The 16,578-nt window shown below is 41.9% G+C and overlaps 1 protein-coding gene across 5 annotated transcripts in view; it reads right to left on the bottom strand.

Annotated features, from left to right (window-relative positions):
* Positions 1-16,578, bottom strand: part of oxr1a (oxidation resistance 1a) — a 305,121-nt gene that overhangs the window by 101,136 nt on the left and 187,407 nt on the right. Inside the window, exon 2 of one of the 5 annotated variants that reach the window (XM_017719831.2) lies at positions 9,704-9,770. The exons of the other annotated variants lie outside the window; for them this stretch is intronic. Coding sequence (XP_017575320.2) covers positions 9,704-9,767 — 64 coding nt within the window. The 5' untranslated portion in view covers positions 9,768-9,770. The remainder of the gene's footprint in view (positions 1-9,703; positions 9,771-16,578) is intronic. 5 annotated transcript variants of the gene reach the window in all.

Below are 16,578 nucleotides of genomic sequence, written 5' to 3'. Positions count from 1 at the left end.
TTTCTTTGTTTATTTGCTGTATTTTCTTCTTTAGAGCTCTCAGTTTTCATTGGTTGTTGCAGGAATCAGATTGAGTCGCTGACCAGTTTAGAGCCGGGTCTAAAAAAAAATCAAACGTTTGATAAACTGGTCTAAAACACAAGCGGAAGGAAAGAAATCTGTGTCATTGCCCCTCACATATGACTCGATTCTCTGTCCAACTGTCGACTCTGACCCAAACATCTGCCAACTAGAGCCCACCAGCTCAGACTCGGCCAGACTGAGAATCGGGGCTAAAATCAGGGTTAAAGCCTAGTGTACCCCTGGCTTTAGGGATGCCTGATAATACCTAAGTCATACCGGCCTTGGTAAGTTATTTCAGTCTGACTGATATTTCAAACCAACATTTGATGACAATTTACTGGATTTATTTTTACAACACACAAGATTTTCAAAGTGAAAACACTGGCAATATTATTGTCATGACTGGCCCTTCCCAGTCCTGTCCATGTGCTCGTGTTGTTGTGTTTCTTCCCAGTTGTCCACGTGCTTCTTTGTTTTGAGTCCTTTGTCCTGCCCCCTTGTTTTCTTGACTCTGCCCCTGACTGTAGCAACCTGTTTTCCTCCTGTGCCTTGTTAGCTGTCATTATCCTTGTTGTATGTAAGCCCTGTGTTTTCCTGAGTTTCTTGATGGTCTTTGTGTGATATGTTTGATGTGCCGATTGTATTGTATGTATTTTTTTGAGCTGTTTGGAATTTGGTATTTTATTTCTTTATGTCTGTCCCTCCTGCTCTTCATGTTGGTTATCTGAACATGGACCGTTTCGACCATGACCCTGGATTTGCCTAGAATAAATCTCGTTTTTCTCAGCGCCTGCGTCCGCCTCATCGCTCCACGTTACAATTATGAAAATGAACGACTGCATAAAATGCATAACTACTGGTTTATACGCTGATCCTAATGAATGAACGTTTGAATGTTTGGTAGGAGGCATATAATGACATGACAATACAGAATAATATTGCTCTTTATATTTCCAATTAACAATCATCTTTCAGCACCAAAAACAGTCAAATGTTGCTTGAAACAGGGAATTATTTACTAAAAACACTACACTGCCCTGGGAGTGACTGTGAAGGCCCCCCCCGCCGGGCTGGTCCACCCTGACGTCATCTGGTCCAGGTTTTCTCACTAGGTACTATTTATCTACTGCCGTGAGAGCCTATCAAGGCTATGGCAGCTTATTTCACAGAGTGATATGTGCAAACTTTAGCCAATGGAACAGGCAGGCTAGCTCAGCAGGGGGGACCACCATAATGACCACACCACGCTACTGTGGTAGTAACAATTAATGGGCTGCAACAAAATCTGATTGGTTTGATTAGTTCTGTGCCTGAAATAAGAAAGCTGTTAAAAAGGAAAAGAAAACAAGTATATTTAAGTCAAGTGGCCACAGGGGAATTATTGGTATTTGAAATCTTTGTGCTACTTTCTTTAGGCAAATGGGCAGAGATACAAGTCATGTAAGTATTATCTATATATGGGCTGGGGAAGCGTCAGTGTGTGTGCGTATATGTGTGTGTGTGTGTGTGTGTGTGTGTCTGTGCGCATATGTGTGTGTGTGTGTGTATCTGTGCGCATATGTGTGTGTGTGTGTGTGTGTGTGTGAGAGAGGGAGAGAGACAGAGAGAGGAATGCTTCTCTGACACTGAACACAACCAGGCAATTTTGCTTTGGCAACTTGTTTTCCTGGCAGATGCAACAGCCCAGCGGAAGGTATTTTTAGTTCGCCCACTTATTTGCTGTTGAGAATGGTGGTGGAAGCAAGTGCTCCATCATAATGAGCAGGTGGTGCGCACACACACACACACACACATACACACACTGGAAGAGAAGGAATGAGATCTAGCTCAGGAGAAAGATGTAGTCGTCTGCTCATAGTACCACTAATCATCAGTGTATTTGCTAACAGAAGACTTGAGAATGAAGCTATTTAAGCTGAATCACTCATCAATGATTTACTCTCAAGCTGGGCTGGTAACTAAACACCAAGCAAATATTAGCTTAACAGATACTAGGTTTACAAGCAAAGACCAAGCAAATATTACCCCACAGGCTAACTGTTAGCTTGACTGTTAATACGCTAGCAAGCAAAGACCAAGCAAATATTACCCCACAGGCTAACTGTTAGCTTGACTGCTAATACGCTAGCAAGCAAAGACCAAGCAAATATTACCTCACAGGCTAACTAAGTGTAAGCTTGACTGCTAATACGCTAGCAAGCAAAGACCAAGCAAATATTACCTCACAGGCTTACCGAATGTTAGCTTGACTGCTAATACGCTAGCAAGGAAAGACCAAGCAAATAAATATTACCTCACAGGCTTACCAAATGTTAGCTTGACAGTGTCGACATATTTTGGCTTCGAAAGTCAACATAACATAATTTGGCCAGTGGGTGTTCAAACGTTTGACTGTATACACGCCAGAGGTCGTGGTCAGAAACAGGCAGGCTAACCTCCTCCTTGGTATGGTTTGGTAGGTTTTACTGTAGGTTTAATAAATCAATAACACAGTTTATACACTGCTTCATGTTGAAATAATAACACGGCAGGGCTCATTTAGCCTGTTTGTAAATATGCTATGAAAATGAGGTTGTATTAATTTAACTGTTTTGTAATAAACATCTGAAGTAACTACAACTCCAAAATCATTTAAGCTCATATTTCACTAAGGACAATGAGTTAAATACTGCAGCACAGCTTTATCTATTTCACAACTGGTGCTATTAAGATCCCACTTGCAAGAAGCTGAACCAGTTTGGCTTGCTTTTTGTTTTTTTTTTTAAATCTAGTTTAATTGAACGTCTTATTGTCCTGAAGTAATGCGTCAAAACTGAATATATTAAGGAGGAATACAACACGCAGCTGTAAAGCACATCTGAACTAAAGTCAGTCAAATCCTACAGACTTCATATCCATTTACTTTTACGGTATTTGGCAGACGCTCTTATCCAGAGCGACTTACAATTTGATTATTGTTACACAGGTAGGCGAAGGCGGTGTTAGGAGTCTTGCCCAAGGACCCTTATTGGTATAGTGTAGGGTGTTTGCCCAGTCTACAGCGTAGAAGGCAGAGATGTTACCCACTACACTAACCAACCACCCCATTGATATCTACACCACACTACACTAACCAACCATATCCATTGATCATATAAATAACATCTCCTAAACCTGTTAATATTCTCTTACGATAGCTCACATTTAATGACCATGCCATTTATGCTCATAGCATTTGAAGGGCTATGAAGTCTATTCCCCTGATATGAGACATGAAATTACAATTAAAAATTCATGAGCACAAGTTCTTTGACACAGATATAAGCGATTCTGCTCATTGTCCATTTTATCAGCTCCACTTACTCTATAGGTGCACTTTGTAGTTCTACAGTTACAGACTGTAGTCCATCTGTCAGGACTCCAAGAGGACCACCACAGAGCAGGTACTATTTGGGTGGAGGATCATTCTCAGCACTGCAGTAACACTGACGTGCTGGTGGTGTGTTAGTGTGTGTTACTGGTACGAGTGGATCAGACGCAGCAGTGCTGCTGGAGTTTTTAAACACTGTGTCCACTCACTGTCCACTCTTATTAGACACTCCTATCTTGTTGGTCCACCTTGTAGATGTAAAGTCAGAGACGACAGCTCATCTGCTGCTGCAGTTTATGTTGGTCATCCTCTAGACCTTCATCAGTGGTCACAGGACGCTGTTGGCTGGATATTTTTGGTTGCTGTAGTGTTCTCAGTCCAGCAGTGACACTGAGGCGTTTACAAACTCTGATCCACTCAGACTAGCGCAACACACACTAACACACCACCACCACCACGTCAGGGTTACTGCAGTGCTAAGAATGATCCACCACCCAAGTAGTACCTGCTCTGTGAGGGTCCATGGGGGTCCTGACCACTAAAGAACAGGGTAAGAGGGGGTAACAAAGTATCAGAGAAACAGATGGACTACAGTCTGTAACTGTAGAACTACAAAGTGCAGCTATACAGTAAGTGGGGCTGATAAACTGGACAATGAGCGTAGAAACAAGAAGGTGGTCATGATGTTTAGGTTAAACTGTATGTTTAAACAACCCAAAGCTCAATAATGTTAAGAACATTTTAGGATCTTGATGATATTTTGTCGTCAGAACAGACATTAACTAAACAAGCTTATTAAAGGCAAAGGCAAAAGGACAGAATGTGCTCCTGTGTAATTACAACAACAGTAACCTGGAGGACATTGACCCCATTCTATCTGCTGTATTTTGGAAATATCATGCAGTACAAGGACCTTCAACAAACTGGACACAGGTGTTTTCCAGTTGGTACAATAATGTTGTGCGATGTATATGCGTGGCATACAAGCTGGCCTAAATAGTGACCACATTTTTAATCTAACTAACATTACGCATTATTTACGTATCCTTACTGAATGAATTCTGTTATTCAGGCCCAATCCCATTTCACCCCTCGCCTCACCCCACCACTGAGCCCTTAGCCCTCTGTTTTACACGTTCATGTCTAGGGTAAGGTGTCCTAATTTTTGTTGAGGTAGAGGGGTAGGGTGAAGTATTAGACCCTCCAAATGGAGGTTTTCCAGAGACACTCCAAAAAATCTTATGAAAAAAAAAAAATCGTCAAGATGGTAGAACAAGAGACCAAAGAAACCCACAAATGTGAGACTTTTCGCCATTAAAAAATTACGATAACCACTGTTTCATCTTAGTTTAATGTGGTTGCAGTGTATTATGGTCCTTTTCTTCATAACAAGCACAAGAAATCATTAATAGTATGTTAATGTCTCGGTAGCTAGCTAGCTAACTTTCCCGTTCCACCTTAAATTGTTCAGCAGTTCTGACGCCTGAAGTGCCAGAATGTAACTGCTGCTCCATTTAAGGTGGAACAGGAAAATTCGTACAAGAAGCTGGAGAATATCTGACTTCAGCTTCATATCACTGAAGTATTAGTGGAAGGCAATAATAAATAACTGCCCATTTCCCAGGATACTCTGGACTCTGATGTGACGTCGAACTCTCACAAACGCTCCTATCAGCAATCTCAGTCTCCTGACTACCGAATGTGTTTCACATGTGTTTGTGATCATGTGACTCATAGAGTAGCATATAACAGTCCGGGCTTTAGTGAGACACTGCGAAGTATTGTTTCTTTGAGACTACTGAGCGTTTCCCTTCTGTTCTGATTGATTCCATGTGTTTTGACCTTGTGTTTCGTTTGTTTCGATTCCGTGTTTCGTTTGTTTCGTTTTCGACTTCTGCCTTATCCCCTGGTACCTTTGCTTGTCTGTCTTTGACTTTTTGCCTGGACTACGGTTTATGTTTTGCCCCTGGTTTCATCCACACGCGTCTGGTACTCTGTCAACACATTACACAAAACGGCATGCTTGATAACAATAATCCGATCATAATCTGATTTCTGCAGTTATCTGATTATTCAAATCATGTAAAGCCCATAATCTGATTTAGAAGTCGAATTAAGGAATCCGATAAAGAGGCTGGATTTCAGCTCAGTAATCAGATTTCTCAGTGCTGTGAACTCTTACTCTGATTTCTTTCAGACTTCTGTCTGCGCATGTGTGAAACAGACGACGGTACCAGAAATAAGCGAGCAGTGCTGCCGTGAGACGCAGCGAAACACTTTTGGACCCAAAAACATTCACGATGAAATGAAGGATTTAAATATGATGTAAGTTCATCTTTTCAGGTAAAGTGGCACAATATTTTTAAAGCTGCGGCATGACGTCTGAGTTTTACATTACATTTACCTCATGTTGTCTTCTGTGCGTTTATTGGCTGGTTGTAGACCTGGAGTTTCCCCACTATCTGATTACTCAAGTGCATGTAAACAAAATCTGATTTTCTGCAGGGTCTCCCATCACTTCAGAGTTCAATCAGGGGGCTTAAAGATTTACATCATCAGTCGCCTCCAATCAATTGTGAAAATTTGTCACAAGGGGCACATCAGGGTTAAAATCGGGCAAAAATCTGTGTAGTCTAGGCCCAGCTTTAGCTAAAAGTTCATATCAAAACTTTCGTAATACCATGCTTTGAGCTTTAGGAAGCGTTTTACTAACCATCAGAGGTGTTGATTCGAGTCATGAATTTGATGACATTAGCCTCGATTTGACCAATTTAAATATATAAATATAAAAGATGTAAATCAAGTATATAAGTAATATAAGTTCAGCTGTACTTTTAAAATTCCATGTGTAGTTGCACTACTCTTTGTGTATACCAGTATGGTTGTGATGGTTATTAGTCATTAAAAGGCTGTTACCATTACTGAGTGTTACAACCTCAGCTGAAGAATACACTACTGACTTGGTACTCCACTTCAGATTCGCCTGTACTGACTCGGGACTTGAATGTGAAGACTTGAAACTTACTTGCAACTTAGTGAAGTTCCCACCATTGGTAACCATTTTGTGTACTAATTATAAAAAAATGTGAACAATTCTGGCTGCATGTTTCTCTACATGTTTCTCTTATCAAACTGCTCTGAATTAAAATGATTTTAAATGATTTCAATATTTTAATTACACGGAACCTTTTCCAAGAATCCCCCTTTAGCAGTGACACAGCACTTCCTGTCAGTTGGCCCTTCATCAGATTAACAGTATAATCAGTACCTTCATCAGTGAGTTCTGGTCATGCGGTAGATTCACAGATGCCACCTCTGATTGGGTGCGTGAGCTAAGCAAAGCAAAAACTTCACAAGGTCCGTCCCAGTCACGGCGAGCCAGCCCAACTCCCACAGCACTGCACACTCGCCCCCACATGGCCTGGACTGCTCATTTAATCATAGCCTTAATTCACCCACCTTTATTTAATTCCCTGCTCAGAGAGATGAGTCCTCAAGTCAAGGAGACTGCTCGAGTCCCCGAGACTCAACGGCTTCAGGACACTGCGGGACTTCCGAGGCCTGGACCTGAAAACACTCGCTGGGTGTGCGTGTGGGTGTTTGAGTGTGAGGCCTTGTGCTGGGGCAGCACTTTCAATGCTGCGTCAGGGGGTTGGCCAGGCTCGACAACGCCTGCGCCTCTCCCTCATTAACACTCAGCCCAGCTCAATTAATCAAACCCTGATCGTGTCAGTGGCTCAGCGTGTCACCTCACGCCTCGGCCTCTCATTAGCACGAGCTCCAGGGTGACTAATCGCACCACGATCCTTCCATCGGCTTGCCGTTCCTGCTTTGCACCAGAGCTGTTTAGTTTGCATATCACATAAACTGATGGCTACTGTATGTTTCTCAAGCGTGCGTAGCAGAACAAGGTGGAAAGGACTGTTTTTGCTCTCAGAGTTGAAGCAAAGAAACCTTTTGACTTGCATTTATGGGCTGTGATAATGAAAGCACGCCGGAGTTCGATAAGAATTATTTCCTAACTGCTGCTCACTGAAAGCAGCTGGGAAATTCTGACAAAAGTGCGGATTCTGAACTACTTTCTTCTGAAAGTAGAAGAAGAGATAGTTACTGTGCTTTGAATCTGATTAGAAGTTATTTGCAGGCATCCTTTCCAATTTTTGACACATTTCATCCTTGTTGCTTGAGATTGTAACAACTGGGAAAACCTGTCAATGCAGAATGTCAATACAGCATGTAAAACAGTGACTGCGTTTACATGAAGACTAATAATACATTAATAATCCTAATAATAGCTCAATCGGAATAGAAACGTCCACGTATGCACACAACTGGAACAGTCTAGTTGGAATGAGGCCATTTTGGAATAGTTTCTATCCAACTGATCGAGGTGGGTGATCCTGTAAATAATCTGTTAAACAGAATAATAATATACGGGTAAATGTCTGTATCCGATTACATTCCCTATCGGAATGTTTATGTATGTTCTGCATGAGCGTCACGTCACATGGAAAGTTGATAACGTCCAATGTGGTGGAGCAGAAACTGGTCTGAAGAGGAGAAGAAGAGAAGTTTATGCTCAGATCTTTAAAAGACAATGGTGGGACGGGTGTCCAGCCTATGTGTCTCAGAAAACGACGTCGACATTTTCCTGAGTCTGACGTCATTTTAAAGTAATCAAAACCACATGCATGCCGGGTGAAAACTCGTCTCACTCTGACTGGACTCACGTGATGTTTGCTGTCACAGCAACATCTACAGTAAGTGGTTCTCCACGTATGCGTGTCATTTTGGATCTGATTACTTGTAGTCAGCATGTAAACGAAGATTTTCCATCAGTCTTAATCTGTAATCAGAATGTATTTAATCGGATTGGCAAAAAACTTTGCATGTACAGCCACTGACTGTGTTAACATGCGAAGACTTCTGCCAATTGGATTGAATACATTAAGACAGGTGTTTATTCTAACTCTACTCAACAATCTGATGGAAGATTCCCAGTTTGCATGCTCAGTACAAGTAATCAGATCCAAAATGACGCTCATGTATAGAGAACCGCTTAGTGTAGATGTTACCATGACAACCAGCATCACGTCCAGTCAGAGTGAGATGAGCAGCAGTGAGCAGTGCTTGTGCTTTTAACTGCTTTAAAATTGAGTCAGACTCAGGAAAACATCCTTCACATGTCCTTATTAAAGATGGCTGAGAGGAAGACGTCTGTTCTGCGACACATAAGCTGGACCTCCATCCCACCGCCATCTTTTAAAGATCAGAACATAAACTCCTCTGCAGACCATTTTCTGCTCCACCATGTTGAACGTTGTAACACTATAACTTGCCACACATGCAGAACGGACTTAAACTTTCCAATAAGGAATGTAATGGGATACGGACATTTACATGGATATTATTCTTCCATTTAACAGATTATTTACAGGATCAGCCGCCTCGTTCAATCCAATAGAAACTGTATTCCGAATGGCCTCATTTAGACTAGTCTATCACGATTGAGGTGTATTCGTGTATTCTATTCCAAGGTGAGCTAACATATACGCTTTTATGTCTAGAAATAGCCGCCATGTAAAACTGCATGACAAAGTCACAGTATATCTGACTACGGCTGGTTCATGACCCCTGTCTGTCCATACTGTGACCTCTGTCACCTGTTGATGAGCTGCCCCCCCATGTGACAGCAACCTCTCCAGTTACACCCTTTAAATCAATACAAAGCGAGAAAAGTGCTGAGTTGATCTTAAGTGCAGACTCTGAAACACAATCTCATGCTTCACCACAGTGTCCTCAAATCGCCTCGCTGCTCTGAGAGCTGTTAGACACCTTTACTCTGTTCTTCAGTGAATGGACAATGTTTAAAAACTCGTACCAGCACAACACACACTAGCACACCACCACCATGTCAGTGTTACTGCAGTGCTGAGAATGATCCACCATCCAAATAGAACCTGCTCTGTGAGGGTCCAGGGGGGTCCTGACCATTGAAGAACAGAGTAAAAGGGGGGCTAACAAAGTGAAACAGATGGACTACAGTCTGTAACTGTAGAGCTACAAAGTGCAGCTATACAGTAAGAGGAGCTGATAAAATGGACAGTGAGCACAGAAACAAGGAGGTGGTCATAATGTTGTGCCTGATCAGTGTAGTTAAATCATTTTTTTTGTATATGTATAAATTAATTCTACATTTTGGCTATAGTTTATTGTTTTCCATGAGGTCCACTTAGGACTTTTCTATTGTTTTATGTACCACAATTAATTTTTCTCTGACCATTTACTAACCTTCTCCATCCAAGGGCTGCACCGGACTATTCTCATGATTGTCTATGGCCGATTCCAATAGCATTTTCTATATGAAAAAAAATATAAATTAATAATAAAATAATAAATACACAAATGTAAGTGAACATGAAACTCCAATAACTCATGGTTCCAGTACTTATTATTAGCCACAGTTACACAAATACACTCATCGGCCACTTTATTACGTGCTAGTAAAAGGTTGGACCCTCTTTTGCCTTCAGACCTGCCTTAATTCTTTGTGGCAGTCTTTCAACAAGGTGTTGAAAACGTTCCTCAGAGATTTTGGTTGGTTATTTGAGTTACTGTTGCCTTTCTATCATCTGGAACCAGTCTGCCCATTCTCCTCTGACCTCTCACATCAACAAGGCATTTTCGTCCACACAACTGACCACTCACTGGATATTTCCTCTTTTTCGGACCGTTCTCTGTAAACCCTAGAGATGGTTGTGTGTGAAGATCCCAGTAGATCAGCAGTTTCTGAAATACTCAGACCAGCCCGTCTGGCACCAACAACCACGCCACGTTCAAAGTCTCTTAAATCACCTTTCTTCCCCGTTCTGATGCTCGGTCTGCACTTCAGCAAGTTGTCTTGACCACCTCTACATGGCTAAATGCAGTGGGCTGCAGTCATGTGATTGGCTGATTAGCTATTTGTGTTAACAAGCAATTGAACAATTGTACCTAATAAAGTGGCCGGTGAGTGTATGTATGCAAAAGTCATATGCAAAAGGTTAGACAGGGGTGTCTAACCTTTTGCATATGACTTTTGCATACATACATATTAGCTATATTAGGCTGTTGTTGGTTAACACGTCCTCTACAGAGAACACACTTTACTGTGATGTTTTAGCAAATTTTAGTGCAAAATTTCTATTTTTTTGCTGGGTTTAACACTGAAAAAATGAAACACAAAATACAAAATGTGAAATAAACGTTTGCAACATTTTATTTCCCATTAGGCTAAATTCAGTGAATAAGCAGTAACTGTGTTAAGTGTGTTCCCTGTAGAGGACAGCTAGAAAATAACGGAAGAAAATGTCGGAAGAAAACTTCGTATCTCCATTGCTTCATGTGTTCCTGAGTGATGCAGCGGACTAAGCCGTCACCCCAGCGATGCCATAGCCATCCATAAAAGGAAATATATCTAGCAGGACTGTGTGATGAAGAGTCCCAGAAAGTGGGGTAGTTGAGTATAAAAAATAAGTTTGTTTTATTTACCTCACTGAGATGCAAAACTAAACTTTAGGAGAGTTTTTTCAGCCAACTAAGAAGTTTGAATTGTGTGAACTCAAGTTGAGCGAACTCAAGAAAAGCCGTGAAATCAGACACGATATCATTTTGAGTTGAGCTGACTCATTTTTAACAGCGTGTACACAAACATAACAAAAACTTTTTAAAATGTATTTTAATTCATGATGAAATACTAGTTAAACATTCCAGGCTGCAAACAGATTTCCCAGTTGGTCTACCAGGCTTGAAACGTTTGCCTAATCACAAGTCAGAATGCTGTCGAGGATAAACAAACATACCGTGTACTTTTAGAAATGATGTTTTTATTGAACAGTGACAGATGTTACCATTTATTTGTTGGGAAAAAGTGTGTATAACTTTCTTGCTGCTCTGCTCAACATTACCAACACTGTATGTATGAAAGGATACGCTGCTGCATTCCTCACACCACGCAGAGGTAGCATATCACTGCTGCTGGAAGAAAACCTTGAATGTTCATTTTGTCATTTTTCAGTTTTTTACGGAAATGGAAAATACTTGTTGTCCTTTACATTGAGTGTAAATGTGATTATGAACGGACCAAAATAAACAGCCCAAAACAACTTGGAAAACCGTCTGGTTCCATTGACTTACATTAAAAGTAAATTAGGTTTTTTCCTTCTCCTGTAAAGCTACCATTTTGGAGATACGAGGTTTTCTTCCAACAACAGCGACATGTGAACTAGGTCTTAGCTATATGTAAAAAATATGATGGTATTCATAACATCGCAAAAACAATGAATTCAAAACAGGCTAGGACCCCATGGACAGGGGAGTGAAAGGTACATTTTGATTGTTTACATGCTACATCAGCCTTTTAATTCAAGAGAAAGTGACAGAACTTTGGTTTTCAAAGAACACTCTCCTTCTCCTGAAAAGTTTTTCGAATACAAGGCTTTGTTCTGACAGCGATGACAACACAGTTTGCCCTTTTGTGCTGATTTGAGGTCAGTTTTGACACTTTCTTTCACAATGGCTACGGTTGGCGTTCGGGCAGAACTGCTGGTCCTGGATTCACGCCAAAGGGCAACTTGTGCTCAGGGCTAAAGATCTTGCCTCTCGCACTTCCTTCTCCAGCTCGTTCTCAATGTGGCGCACATATACGCATATCCTGCATCCTTCCTTTCCAGGAGAAGCGTGAGGGTGAAACATCAGTTGTCAGACAGGAGGGCGTTCAAATTTGTCGGCATGACTGAAAAGCACGCGGGGCTGAGCTGTGACTACTCGCTGAACCCTTCCCCCTTGGCGCCAACAGACTGCGTATTATTCATCTCTCGCCGTGTGGACGCCGCCGACAGCTTTAGTACAAAATCTATATCTCTCTTCAATACAGCAGACCACAGGGAGGAGAAATAGAGCAGGTCAAGGAGAAAAAATAGGCTGGGAGCGCCCCTGGTGCACGCTGATAGATTGGCCGTGGCGCTACATGCCCAGACTCGGTAAACAGCTCTTTCAATTCGTCTTAAAGGCACGTAGTCAAAAGTTTCGGCAGCTATCAAACGGAGGGTCGGCCGTCAACCGCGGAGTGCGTCATCCCCTCCCTGCCACTTTGGCATTTAGTCCAGACGGGTGAGAAGCAGATACTGCTGTTGCAGCCACAGGCTGCAGTAATCGATTGGGCAGTCTGAGGTGGGGTCATGCTGACAGGCCACCGGAGCAGACTCTTCTGCTTCCATTGCTCTGGTTTGCTTTTAAAAGCTAATGCGGCTAGCAGTGAATAAAAGCTAGTTGGATCAGTTAGACTTACTGGTAACACTTTACTGTAGGGTGCTGTTCATAAAGCTACACAAGCCTACTTAAGGTTGTCATGACAACTGACACAACCCTAACAGTTCAGAAATCCTTATTCCAACAGGCATCATCTGTCATAAAGGCTACTTCAGCTAGCTGATCAAAATTGGTCAATTTCATAGCCTTTACAGTAGATGATGCCTATTGGAATAAGCCTTGATAAACAGTTATGTAGGGTTATGTCAGTTGTCATGACAAGCTTATGTAGGTGTCATGTAGCCTTATGAACAGCACCCTACAGCAAAGTGTCACTGAATTATTTCTAACAGACCTCAACAATTTCCATTTGTTATTATCAATGGTCAAACTGTCACGATTGGCCCCTCCCAGTCCTGGCCATGTGTTCGTGTTGTGTTTTGGTTTAGCCCGCGTGTTCTTTGTTTTGGTTTTTTAGTCCAGCCCTCTTGTTTCATGACTCCACCCCTGATTGTTTCCACCTGTGTTCCTGCTTGTTCCTCTTGTATTTAAAGCGTGTGTTTTCCCCCATCTGGTCGCTGGTCTTTGTACTGGTCTGTCACTGCAGACGGGCAGGGACACCTACAGAGCAGCGCTAGCAGCTGTTAATGAACCGATGTTTTTTTGCTTTTTATTTGAGGGTCCCATTTTATTGGGAAGATTTCAACCACTACCTTGAAAACAAGGGGTAGGGGTAAAAAGAAGAAATGGGATTGGGCCTTAGTTGCAAAACTGTTCTGTTAAAATATAAAATGTGTGTTTCACTCAATTGTTGGCCTGTATTTTTTCCCATGATGGAGCTTAACAAACATCTGAATAGGGATTTCAGCACAGCCAAGAACCTGAGTACTTGCACCTTCCTACAGAAGAGCGTTCTACTGCTTTAGCAGTATGTAAGAGCTCCACAGAGGCCTGACATATTTTGGCACCATGTCTCAGTTTAGACGCATTTTCCATGAAATAACTTGAGGAAAAAACACTAAACTATTCCTTTATCAGTGTATCTGGTTAGAACAGGTACCTGTAGGAGAGTTTTCAGTGGCAACCCCAGCACAGAACTCGTCCCCCGAGTCAGGAAAGACGGCTGCGGTATTCAAATATGCCTGCTTGGTTATCTGCAGAAAACCTCCTGCGCAGTAGCGACTGAACAGGTTAATGTACCAAGCAATTACTCTTGATACACAGCGATGCACTCTTGTAATCAGGCTTGAAGATGACACCCACACACCTCATTCATCCGTGAGGTGGTCTGGTGAAAATGCGAGGCGAGACTGCTGGACCTCCCTCCTGCATACAGCCCACGCTGATGTTTGATAATTGTTAGCGCTGCTAGCAAAGTGACAAAAACACTGTTGATGGTTTATGCTGCTTTCTACCCCTCTGAAAACGTTAACCCTTAAAAGTCACCCTAGAACCCTAGAAAGCAGTTCTAGCATTCACTAATTTGAATTATTTTTCATTTAACTCACTGAAATCGAAGAAATTACATTCATATTTTGTATTCTAAACTTTCCACTGACAACAGAATAGTAGAGGAGATATTTTGGCTCCCGAGTGGTGCAACCGTCTAATGCTTGGCCCCATAATTAGGAGATCGCGAGTTCGAACCCTGGTGATGCTACAGCCGTCCGGGAGTCCAAAAAAGCACAATTGGCCTCGCTCTCTGGGTGGGTAGGATGGCCCCCCCTCTCCCCCATCACTCAGCACAATGCTAGTCAACACAGGCATCTATTAGCTGACATATCAGATCTGGCGGTTGGTGCTTTCCTCCAAGCACGCTTGGCGCTTCACAGGTCTCGGCGGAAGACTGTGCTAGCCATTGCTTTTATAGCGTTGGCGGTATCATGAGATTGGGAGAGTCCTAACTAGCGGGTGGAACTGGAGGAAAAATTGGGGAAAAATCCCAAAAAACAAACAAAGAAGAGAAAATATTTTATTACGAACTTTTATGACACTATTATGTGCAGTCCTGTTTGGCCATGTGCTTGTTACGATTATTCGACTTAGTCGACTACAATCGACAACCAAATTAGTTGCCAATTATTTTAATAGTCGATTAGTTGGTGACGTCATCATGTGTTGATAAAAGAACGATGTCTGCCTTAAGAATTAAATCCTCAAAAGTGCGGAAGCTAAACTCTGAAAAAAAGGTCGTCAGCTGTGCTGTTTGTAAAGCCGATCTCAGCTGGCACAGGAGCACATCCTCCATGATGGAGCATCTGAAGAGGAAACTCCTCGACTCAGTGGATGAAGAAGGTTCATCTCAGTAAGATGCGCCGAGATAAAAATAGTGCATATACCATTAGAAGTACAGGAGTGTGTGGTTTGGGACGCGGCGAAAGTTGTACTAGCGAGCTACTTAATTAGCTAATGGTAAAGATAAAAGCCGTCCTCATGTTCTGAGCTGAGCTGTAACATCATCTATTTCGAAATGCAGGTTCTCTTGAATCGTTAATGAAGCTGGAACAGAGAAGCAAGTGACTATTATTCACAGCGACCCTGTTCATTTCCCAGATAACGTTCACAGGTTTAATCAGTGCATCATCATCGAGGCCACCAGTGCGATCAAATTCGGCGAAGACACAGGAGAACGATTCCAAGCAGTTTTCCGTTCTCTGCAAACCTTTGTGAACACTTATTTACACAAATCGTTCAAATGTAACTGTTCAATAATCGATTATTTGTTTCATTTGTTGAGTAAACACGTTTCCTCATGTAAACAACCAAGTAATTGACCATGTAACTGTGTAATTAACTCAAATAACTCAAGATTTCTCAGGTCAACCTGTTTTAAGCCAGGTCCTCTAATACAGCTAATCAGAGCACAAATCTACAGGGGCTTTGTTCACCCTGCAGGTAAATGAGGCCCAAACCCAACCTCTGTCTTCAGATGTGACACAGATGTGTGTCTGTGTGTCAGTGTGAAAAAATAAACAGATAAACTGAGGCTGATATTTTCAATTCCGATTTGAGACACTCTCATATGTGGCACTGAAATCTGATCCGCATCCGATCTGCGGCAATCCAACTCAGTCTGAACAGACAGATTGGAATTCATGCGACTTTTACGTCAGTCTAACTCGACATTCGTCATAATTTTGCGCTGCTGAGACCAAAAAATAAGAGACTTAAAAAGAAGAGATTTAAAAAGAAATGGCCAAACGTGGTCGTAGGAGAACGAGGCTGCAGCATCAAAGAAAAGTCTAAAAGAAAGTTGAAAGAATCCGAAGACACAAACCAAAGAAGTGCCCGTGCCTGTTTTACTGAGCTTGAACACATTTGGGGTGATGAGCCCAGCTGTCAGTCAATGAAGCTTCATGACGGCTCCTGTGATGCAGGTGAAGATGAAACTGAACCTCCGGGAGCGACTGGCGATCATTGGCGGTCGTGATTGTTTACCTCTGGATGAGCCGCGTGAAGCAGCATGAAGCACTGTTCTTTTGAGCATGTGGTCAGCTTAGGAGCTGATCTGTTCGGAATGATGTCATGATATAGATCATATTTAAAAGATATTGCAATGAGTCAAACCCAAAAATCAGAAAATCAGATTTGGGCCACTTTTACCTGCTGTGTAAACCTCACCATACACTTCTGTGCAAAAGCCTAGGCACATTGTTTAAATCCTTTTATATTAGCAATAACTCTGTATATCATTAGAATGATTGCGAATAAACATAAATACAGTAAAAGTAACAATAATGTCTTATTTTCAAAAATGTAGTTAAGCTTACAAAGTTCGTCTCCCTGATGTCCTCATTCATCACGAGATTTTGTTAAATACCATCATCAGCACAACTGATTTAGCATAATGAATTAATGATTAGAGAAACCAGATGGTG

Source organism: Pygocentrus nattereri, chromosome 24, assembly GCF_015220715.1.
Source record: "Pygocentrus nattereri isolate fPygNat1 chromosome 24, fPygNat1.pri, whole genome shotgun sequence".
Taxonomy (NCBI): Eukaryota; Metazoa; Chordata; class Actinopteri; order Characiformes; family Serrasalmidae; genus Pygocentrus; species Pygocentrus nattereri.
This window is presented reverse-complemented; position numbering and strand designations above follow the sequence as displayed.